Raw genomic sequence first — 10,793 nt, forward strand, 5'->3', positions numbered from 1 at the left:
AGCGATCGAGTAGGCAAATAACATCGTTAATCACAGAAGTAGCAAGAACATCCGTCCGATTTCATTTCATCCGAGAACAAGTCAGGGATGGAAATGTTGAGCTAGAGTATGTTGAAAGTCGAGCTCAAGTCGCTGACGTATTTACTAAGTCACTACCGAATACATTATTGGAGAGTTATAAAAGGATGATTAGAATGAGAGATGATAAGAGTATTTAAGTTTCAGGAGAAATTTTGTTGAATAAACTTAAATTAATATGTTTTTAGTTTTTGATGTTTAATATTTCTAGAGTAATAATAATGATTTATGGGTAAGTGGGATAACCAAAAGATTTGAGTGGGAGACTTATTCAATATGCATACTAATTTATTTTATCATTTGAAGAGTAAAGCATATGAAGAGTCTATGATTCTTTATATACACTTGTAAGAATCCATTTGAGATGAATAAGGAAAGACATAATTTTTCCCTCTTGTTACAAACAATTTTTGCTTTGGGAGAAAAGTGTTGAAGACTACTTGGAACTGAAAAATCCTTCGGTCGATTGAAGACATTAGGAAGAAGAAACACATATATGCATGCTCATCACGTGGTTCCCGCCAAACATTTGAATATGAGTTGATCAGGTCGAGCATAGGTTGACTTGCGCCTGGCTCGCAGGGTTCACTCGGTTTCGACCCATGCTTGCGCTCTGCTGGTTCTGTTGGCGACTGCCGGCTCCATCCAGGCGCCGACCTCCACGTGCTGCCGTTCACAACGGTTTCCTATAATCCCAAAAAAATATTAATCTTTTTAAAAAAATTCTGATCATTTTCTGTAAAAATATAATATTATTACTAAATAACATACCAATTTAGAGTATTGGTCATATTTATTTATTTTTGATCATTTAATAAAATATTTGTAGTTTAATTAAATTATCTATTTTAATGTATATTCATGTATGGATCACAGTGCTGATATGGCTCAAATCTATTGTTTCAGATTTTATGGTTTATTATGTACCACTTTAATAAAATAGGTCGACTTTTTATTCTTTTTTCATTACTTTTGGCTCATTCTGTAAATGTGGTACATAATGAAATATAAAATCTAGAAAAGCTGATTTGAACTCTTTGATATACACCCAGTAGGTTGTAATTCCAAAATTTATGTTGGTGTATCAAACTGGGAGAATCTAAAGATTATCCTTTCTTTTGTGATCAATCGGAACACTTTCAATAAAGGATTGTGCAGTGTTGTTAAACTCGCGAGTCAATTCGTGAACTCGTTTGAGTTTACGATTTAACTCAAAGAAAACGAGTCATGAGTTGTAATAACCCGTTAAAGTGTAAAATCAGTATTCACTCACGAGTTGAATCGATTAAATCGCTAAAATCGTCGAAATCGGAAAAGTTGTAAAATGTTGATGAAAGGGAAGAAAACATGAGTTATTGTTCTTTATCGTTGTCCCTTCACTGTGAAGATTGTTTTTTATCCTTCTAGTAGATCGAAATACAAAAGTAGATCGAAATACAAAGATAAATCTTGATTCAGATAGATAGAAGATTGAGAGAGAATTATGAAGATGGAAATTTAGAGAGAATAAAAAAAATGGAGATGCAACGCGGATGTGGCCGAAAGGTGGAATTAATAAATAAATAAAAATATAATAATAATTAAAACACGTTTGTTTGTAGAATATTCTCTCTCCTCTTATTAATTAATTTCTTTCTCATCTTATTAAACAATTTCTCTCTCTATCTCTACAAATTAATTCATGTCATTTATCCATATTCTCACGATTATTATTTTACTCATTTATTTGATATTTATTAACTCTCATTAACAACTCAATAATTTACAACAAACTCTCACATTGAATATTTTAATAATATGTTTAAATAAATTCTAAACTCTAAACTCTAAATCTTAAACCCTAAATCCTAAATTCTAAACCCTAAATCCTAAATACTTAGTTGAATTATGAATTTATCTCTTTTATTTTTATTTTATTTTTATGACTTTTCAATTCATTTATTTATCAAATATTTTTTATTTATTTTTTATGACCTCTTTTTTCTTTTTTTTATTATTTTATAGGATAGAAATCATTTAATAAAAAATAGAGAGAAAATAATTATTATTAGGAGAGAGAATATTCTACCTGTCAACCACGTAGCCGCTCTCTATCATTTTTCATATATATATATATATATATATATATATATATATATATATATATATATATATATATATATATATATATATATATATATATATATATATATATATATATATTAGATAATAAGTTTATTAGTTATATTTTATTTTGAATTAATATAAATATATAATATTGTTATATGTTTTTTTTTTATAATTAATTTTTTATATATAAATGATTTAATAATAAATATATTTTTAGAGTAAAATCTTTACGTTTCATTTTGATTTATGAGTTTACAAACCTTTAACAATTTTACGCAAACTGACGATTTTATCAGTCTTGGGATTGTGCATTAACACCCTGTTTTGGAGGTAGACATTGTCTCTTTGATAGTATGATAGTATGAGAATGATACATTTTTGGTTAATAGACTCCACTATACCAGCCATCTCACCTATTCGAATGACACTATGAGCTTCTTGGTTGTTTGTAAAAGTGCATAAAAATGGTGATTGTTAGTGAAGTTCATTGATGATCATCATACCTGGAAAAATATATACAGGTGCTTTATTGAATTATTGAATATAGGAAAACCTAAACCACCATAGTTCAAATAAAACGTATCTGTAACATCAATCCTAACCCTTTTTCCTTAAAATTTATGCATAAAGTAGTGAGAAATCAATTGAATCTTCATTAATCATAGATAAGGAAGAATTAGATTTCAGCATAATTTGTTTCTGAAAATCTTTAGAAGATATTGAGAAGAAGAGGTCTGGAGAACAAAACAAATAATAATTAAAATCCCACTTAAGCCCTTAAACATAAGATTTTCATCATAAACTAATTTTTAAATTTTTTTTTTAGAAAAACAACTTAGTGTCATTTATTAAAAAAAACTCAAAAAAAGAAAAAAATACAAAAGTTTAAGATCAGATCTAGACAATTTCTAGATTTGACAATGATAATCTCATTGGGATCCCCTCTTCTTGTTCAGCAACAAGAGTGAATAAAGTCCGAGTTCGAACCCGTCACACGGCAAATTCTGGGGAAATTTGACGAAATGACTCTAATAGTTGACTATTTTTGGGAGTTGACCAGCGCCGGATAAACTTTACAAAAATGGTCATTTACCCCTGTATAAAGACTATAATACCCCGCCGCGAGACATAATTGCGCGCGCGTCTCACAACCCAACCCTTATAAAATCCTTTTTTTCATTTATTTCTTCTCATTCTCTCTTTTCTCCGCTTTAAACAGTAAGACAACCCTATTTCTCTTCTTCTCTTTATCGTGAACGACGAACACGAACACGCGGGCGAAGACAACTGCGAACGTCGAACGGCGAACAAATTAATTTGACCCTTATTTCCTTTAAAAAAATGGGACAACGAATTAAGTATGTAGCCCACAAACACACTTAATCATTAACCAGGCACAGCCTGACAGGCTCGAACCCAGGAACTTAGGGTTAGTATCCACCTCTTGTTGCCGCTAGCCCTTATTTCCTTTATAGCTGAATGTTTAAGAGTTTTTGTGTTTAATTGATTCGTCAACTTGATTGAATGCAGATGCTGATGGGTCCTTATTGATGAGGTTGGATGCGGTGTTGTCTCATGTTAATTCGCCTTGTAGAGCAGTCGCGATTGTTGATTGCTTGATAGTTATCAATTGCGTCTCGCGGTTGGTTTCGTCTCGCGGTTGCATCTCACGATTACGTCTTGCGGTTGCGTAATGGATATGTGTCGCGATGGAATGCGAAGAGGCACACTCTATTTGGGAATACTTGACTACAAACCTAAGTATAGAACAAGTGACCTTAGATAAGATGGATTTTTGGAGACAAAAGTGGGCGTTCATGTTATTCCATCAACTAGTAGAACCATAGCTTATTTATCAAACATTTGTAATATTGTTGATTTAATGTTAATCCAAACATTTGCAATATTGTTGATGTAATGTTAATCCAAACATTTGTAAAATCAACAACACAATGTAATATTGTTGATTGCGTCTCCCAATTGCGACTCACGATTATCCAACTGAATAAACATAAACATATTCATTCTACCAAAACATGAATAAAATTTAAAAATCATGTGTCTCGCGATTGCGTATTTTGATCTTCCTAACTCTCTAAACTAAAAACATTTTCATTTATCACATATAATCATATAAAATTCAATTATATATATATATATTGGTTGAAATAACGCAATAGAATTGTGTAATTTGAATTTCCTTTTTGTGTTTTCTTAAAACATTAAAATTAGTGGTAGTACACTATCTTCACTTGGCATGTAAGTGGTGACTTCTTTACTACAGACACACAATGGTGACGAAATAAGACCCAGAATCAACCGTGATAAATAGGTACCCAAATCCTCATCTTCATCAATAATAACAGGGAGAAATTTGGCGAAACATCATACATGACTTCAATCACTAAATTATATGTAAATTTTTGCACGTTAATCTTATGATAGATGAATATCAACTAATTCGACAAATATAGTATTTTGGGGCAAAGCTTTCAAAATCGCGAGTCAATTCATAAACTCGTTCGAGTTTGCGAGTCGACTAAGCGAAAACGATTCAAGAGTCAAAGAAACTCGTTTCGAAACAAAATCGTAGTGAAATCGCGATTTAACTCGTTGAAATCGATAAATACAGATAAATGTAGATCTATTTTGGATTATATCCAAAGTTTTGCATGATTTTGCAAAGAAAGACCTAGCACCATCAGCTGCAATTTTTCACTCTTCATTATACGTGACAAATACTTCAGTTTCAATTCAAAACAATAATACTATTAGATGCAACCATTCCATTGAAATGCATAATGATCTGACCGCGAGACGCAATAGTCCATCGCGAGATGCAACGACACCATTTATACCAGTATACCAATAAACAACTATGTCGCGAGACGCAACGACACGCACGTCTCGCGAAGGAAGTATAATACTAGTATACCAATCCCTAAATACCTATTATGCGTTTGAACAATAAATAAACAATAATGAGCGAAGGATAAGGAAGCATACCAATACCGGCCATCACCCTTGTGCTCATGGTTGCGTCGTTGTCTCCTCGATCGCTTATAGTTTGCCTTCGCTGTGATTCCATCGTCAGGGTTCTGTCGTCGGGCTGTTCGTCGTTTAGATTTTTAGAGAAGAGGAGAAGACTGAGAAGAGAAAGAACATGGAAGAAAGGAATAAAAAAAGAAAATGTGATAAAGGGAAGAAAGTTTATTAAATATGAAGGGCATTGTGGACTTTTCACAGGGCATCCGGTTGCGTCTCGCAAAGGGGCATTTTTGTCCGAATTATCATATTGGCAAAGTTTTTTCGGCGCTGGTCATTTCCCAAATGAGTGTCATTATTATGGTCATTTCATCAAATTTTTATAAAGTCCGGATTCGAATGGGTCACGTGACAAATTATATGTCTAGTTAAATGATTAAGTGTGTTTGTAATGTATAAATTAAACCCGTATCCTATATTTTTATGATCAAATTAGATATGACTTTCTTTGGGTCGGATTATGACACCGGGCCTGCCGAGTGGAAAGAGAAAATGGAGGCGAAAACTTCATTATTTAGCCCCCAAACATAATTTTGTTGTTATTCCTAACTTCGTCCTTCATCAACCCACCACCACTATTCATCTATTCCTAACTTATTCCTATGTTTAAAGAAAATATTTAATAAAAGATATGAATAATATTTTTTTTTTTTTTCGACATACCTAATCTCTCATTTCCGTAGTTATCGAGCACGATTTGGAAGATGGCAAATTAAATTAAGCTTGGTTTGTTTTTTTTTTTTTTTTTTTTTGACAATGCAAATGAATCTTCTCTATCTAACCAACGGCAAAGGAACAATAACAAAGAGCACAAATTTTCATCAATTTGGCTATTTGGTTGTCTGAATCTTGCACTTCAAAAATAAGAGCAGACATTGGCGACCCAGAAATAGAAAGTCCATTTCTTGCGTGCCTGCGCCAGATCGATCGATTGTTAAAGGGGAAATTCGTAATCTTCACTATCTGGGTTTAGTTCATCGTTGATGTTGGAATCAAGAATACTATTAAAACAATTTTGACTTCTTCAACAGTTGATACTTCTTCTTGTTCGAGGATTTCACGATAAGAAGAGAAACCCAAAGAGATGATCGGATGGGGACGGAGTTGAAAGAGAAAGAAAAGGGACGAAAATGGCAAGGGTAGAATGGGGATATAATGGTAGAGTCAAATGGTGTTCGTACAAGCGAATCACTGTCGTGGTTTGCTCAATCAACATTGCCGTTGCGCTTTATGTTCTTCGCTCTCTCTATACATCTCTGTACATTTACTCTTACAATGAATCACAGAACGGTATGAATTTTAAGCTCCATATTTGCTATTTCGGTAACCTATTTTGGTATTTCAGACTTGAGTGATCTTTTTGTTGTTGTTTTCTCATCGTTCATTGTTTTATTGCTGATGGATTTTCTCCTTCACAGTAGTCAAATATACATCTGAGCAACTCTGGAAAATGGAAGAATCAATTAGAGTTAGAAAAGCATCGGAACCTGTAGAGCTGATTAAATTAGTAAGGCTCAGTATTCTGGGTTGTTAACTTAATGTTGCAGAAAACTTAATTTGGGTATCTGTGCTTGATGAAGGTGAAAGAAATCAAGGGAAACTTTGTAAGTGGAGATAACCTGGTTGAGTTGCCACAGGCTTTGAGACAAAAGATAACAGATGAGATTCTTGAGAGGCTACAAGGTTTAAACAATCGCTCCGATGCAAATCAAAGAGGTTAGCATCACTTATATATCATTAATCAACTGATGTCCACAACAGAATTGAAATAGTCAGTCAATTGCAATAGCCAGTCCAATGTTTATTTATGTGAGCTGTTTTTCTGATATAGTTCAATAAGGAGTGATAAAGCGTCATGTTTAGAATTTCTTTTGAGTTCGCATCCTTTCTTTAGTTTGGAAATGGACATTTTTCCATTTCTATAGTTGTGTTTGTGTCTATTATTTCTAAGTTACTGCATACATATTTGGAAACAACTACACTCATTCTTCCCAATCAGAAATTTAAAGAAATCTATTTGTTCTGTAATCTCTTCTGGAGTGCAGTTGATAAATATGTTTAGAACAGTATGCAGAGAATTTGATCAAGCTTGTTTGGGTAGATACTTTGTGGAGTTCACTAAAATCTTTTGGCTTGCCTTTTCCTACAAGTCTCAAGTACATTGTTACAACATGCAAGTTTCTACTTTAAATTTCAGTTGACAGTTACTTATTTAAGCATTCTGTCAGGCTTAACAATTGGTTCAACCTTATTTTGAAATGGTAGTATTGTGATGAAAGACAAACTCAATGCTACCCAAGCTTTTATGCGTCACAATTTTATAGTTTGCCCTCCAACTTACATTCTTTAAATGTTTATCATAGGAGAGGTTAGAGCTTATTAATATTATTCTTTTTCCACTCTAGCTCCTTGTTGCTACTGTGGTGTTTCTCCCCTTGAATTTCACAAGAGCTAATAAACTTTGTCAATGAGCTCTAATATAGTCAAATGATTTACTGAATATTCCCCTTGTTTTTCCTGTCCTATATATCCATATATTTATATATAGGACAATTGGAGGCAAAGAAAATTCCCCTGTATGATGTATCCATACACAAGATGCGGTTTCTGTTCAATCTAAGCTTACACCTCTGATTTGCATTCATGTATAGTTTGGCGGTTGTTTGGTTTTAGATATATGAATAGAAATTTAGGTGGTTTTGTAATGTTAACAAGTAAATATACAATTTTGAGTAATATGTGATTTTGGACTGTATATTTTATAATTTAATCAAATTATATGTTGAAATTATATAATTTCATACTAGTGATTTTTTATTAAGCTTGTCTTAGTATAATGTTCTAGGGGGAAGTAAATTTTTCTCTATCCGTTATGCTGTGACCATTTAATATACTTGATCCAATTGAACTGCTTCTTATTCTGCTCAAAGAGACTCCAGAATTGCTCCATTATGTGTTCAGATTAGAGCTCTAATGTGTACATCCATTTCCTTTAATTCATATCCTATAGATATTCAAATGTCTTGATTTCTTATAAATGAAATGAAAGAATAAAAAATTTTCATCAAATGATGAAGTCTCAATTTCAAAGATCTATTCAAGTCTTAAAGATGGATATCGCACGTGGTATACTTTACTTCACATATTGAGTTTTACCTATCCTTCCATAGAATACTTCATGTGAATACTCCCAAACCAGATTGGGTAGTTGAACGCAAGAATGGTTGTCTTCTTGACTTCTTGAAGCTGTTTGGGCAATCATGTTCACTACCTATATGGGAATTTTGAGTCAGAGTTGAGATGTGTATTTGAAGGATTGTGGCTGCAAAGACTATTGGAAGAATTAGAAGTAATTAGAAGCTCCCTAACTCATAATTCTCCTAGTTATAGTGTTTTTCTGAAATTTATTGGTTGTTTCTCATCTAGATCTGAATCCGGATACAGGATAAAAAATAATACGTTTTTCCAAATGGGGTGTCACAATCAGTCTGCTAGGAGCGTTTGTAATAATACAGTTCATCATTACAAAACTAAACACGTGGACATAGAAAGACATTTAATGTTAGAGAAGAATTGAAGTAAGAAAAAATTTAGTTCGCCATGAAAGAACGAATCACGAGGACATAGAAGACATTTAATTTTAGATAAGATTGAATGTAGGACAATTTCAGTTTCCTACATACCTACTGCTGGATAGAGAGCAAGGCAAGACATGGTTTGAAGAACTGAATTTGCAAACTGACCATGTACAATTATACAACCCAGTATGAGGGGGGAGGGAAGAATATTTTGATAATGAGTTAGGGAATAGTTGTAGATTATTATAAACCAAATACAAATTTATCTGTAACTAACTAATCAAAGATAATTATCCCTTCTTTTCAGGACCTAACGTTTATCATAGGAATTACATGTATTGTGTATTTGAAATATATTTTATTTGTCAAACTATTCCTTCAATTTCCGCAGAAGCAGTTGAGAAATGGCGAAAAGAGAAGATAAAGGAAGCCAAAGAACTGGCTCTTGGAAACACTCTGAACTCAACCGTTTATCCAGAGGAAGCTGGTAGAGTTCTTTTGAGTGACCTTAAAATGGTTTCTGATGTAGGAATGAAAATCTGTTAGGGTTAACAATTTTAAAACATGTGTATGCAGAGATGCTTGCAAGAACTCTGGAGTCTAACTGGGGTCAACTCTCAGAGAATATAGGTCTTTGGATACCAGTTGAAGTTATTAATGAAGGGCATGATGACAAACCAGAGGGTGCTAAAGATGATGGTAAGAAAAGACACAAGAATGTCCATTTATCATTTATCGCTCTTTATCCAATAAGATTTTGTGTATATATATTTAGGAGAGTCCGTCCAGAATTTCAGATTTGTGATATTATTGTTGTTATTCATCTCTTCCCCTCCCCAGATGAAGAAACATTACCTGGAAGGGCACTTCCTCCAGAATGTCATGCTGAACTTCACACAGATTACGATGGGGTGGCAGTTAGATGGGGACTAACACACCACAAAGAAAGTGCTTTTGATTGTTGTCAAGCTTGCTTGGATCAGGCTAAACGTGCCAACCCAGGAGAAAAGAAATGTAATATATGGGTGTATTGCCCATTGGAGTCTGGCTGCTATTCCCCAGATATTTATGAGCACAAACATATGGAATGCTGGTTGAAATATGTGAGCTTGTTTGTTTGTTTGTTTGTTTTGACTTTTGTCTTCATCAATTCAATTCTCTAATTCATTTCATCATACATATTACTTACATTTCATTCTTCTTGATTGATGCAGGCAGAGACACCTAAGCTAAATTTCAAAGACAGGTATTCTGAGACTTATAGAAATTCTCATCCAAATGCACCATTGTCAGTTCCTTGGGCTTCTGGTTTTCTCAGCACCTAGTTTTATTTTCTGTTATTGGATCATATCTGGTAAAAAAGCCAAATTATTTACAAACAAGAAATGTTGTTATTATGTGTCAATGGATAGTTGGAAGAGGAGAGCCTGGTTGGATATTTTTTTTCATTTTTGTTGACTACTTTCTATTTTCAATACATATATTCTTGAATTGGTGGATGATGATGATGCTGGCTCAAATGCATATTTATTTCTTGGTTACTGAATTATTGTTGTTCACTTTCAATTCATATCATTATTAATCCAGAATGAACTAAAAATTATTACCCCCATGATTTGCACCTTAATTAACATATTTTCATGGCCAAGAGGTCTGCAAAACATTTTATTTATATTTAAAACCAGCTGTTAATGTGTGAAAATCTTTAATGTAATAAAGGATTAATATATTATATGAGAGTTTAATTATAAACTGATATTGTAAAACAATTATAAACTTGAGACAAAAAGGCCACAGGGAGGAAAAAAAATATTATTTAAGGAATGCAAACATTTTCATTCGTCCCTACTAATTTTTTTTTTTTGAACTTTCTAATGTAATATATATTTTTTATTCTCTACAGTTCAAACTTAGTTTTTTATTATTTATTTATTTATTTACATTTAAACACATTATTAAAAAAATATAAATATAAAAAATATA

General features: G+C 32.6%; 1 protein-coding gene across 2 annotated transcripts; it reads left to right on the top strand.

Annotated features, from left to right (window-relative positions):
* The first annotated feature begins 5,994 nt into the window (after positions 1–5,994).
* Positions 5,995–10,356, top strand: LOC124932792. Of its 2 annotated transcripts, none has more exons than XM_047473472.1 (7): positions 5,995–6,522; positions 6,654–6,739; positions 6,813–6,948; positions 9,202–9,297; positions 9,387–9,509; positions 9,651–9,913; positions 10,025–10,356. In XM_047473472.1, exons 1-7 carry the CDS (start codon positions 6,363–6,365, stop codon positions 10,133–10,135), a joined length of 975 nt encoding a protein of 324 aa, XP_047329428.1. In that variant the 5' UTR covers positions 5,995–6,362; the 3' UTR covers positions 10,136–10,356. The 2 variants fall into 2 exon arrangements, with proteins under 2 accessions (XP_047329428.1, XP_047329427.1); XM_047473471.1 differs by having other exon boundaries at positions 5,997–6,522; positions 6,651–6,739.
* Positions 10,357–10,793: the final 437 nt, after the last annotated feature.

The sequence above is a fragment of the Impatiens glandulifera genome, chromosome 3 (genome assembly GCF_907164915.1).
Source record: "Impatiens glandulifera chromosome 3, dImpGla2.1, whole genome shotgun sequence".
In the NCBI taxonomy this organism is placed as follows: domain Eukaryota; kingdom Viridiplantae; phylum Streptophyta; class Magnoliopsida; order Ericales; family Balsaminaceae; genus Impatiens; species Impatiens glandulifera.

What these genes read in the sequence shown, in the direction of transcription:
- LOC124932792 (XM_047473471.1), top strand. Translation starts at nt 6,363, where the DNA reads ATGGCAAGGGTAGAATGGGGATATAATGGTAGAGTCAAATGGTGTTCG. An exon ending in AGAGGGTGCTAAAGATGATG is followed by an intron (nt 9,510 to 9,650) that starts GTAAGAAAAGAC and finishes TCCCCTCCCCAG; the next exon opens with ATGAAGAAACATTACCTGGA. An exon ending in TGGAATGCTGGTTGAAATAT is followed by an intron (nt 9,914 to 10,024) that starts GTGAGCTTGTTT and finishes TGATTGATGCAG; the next exon opens with GCAGAGACACCTAAGCTAAA.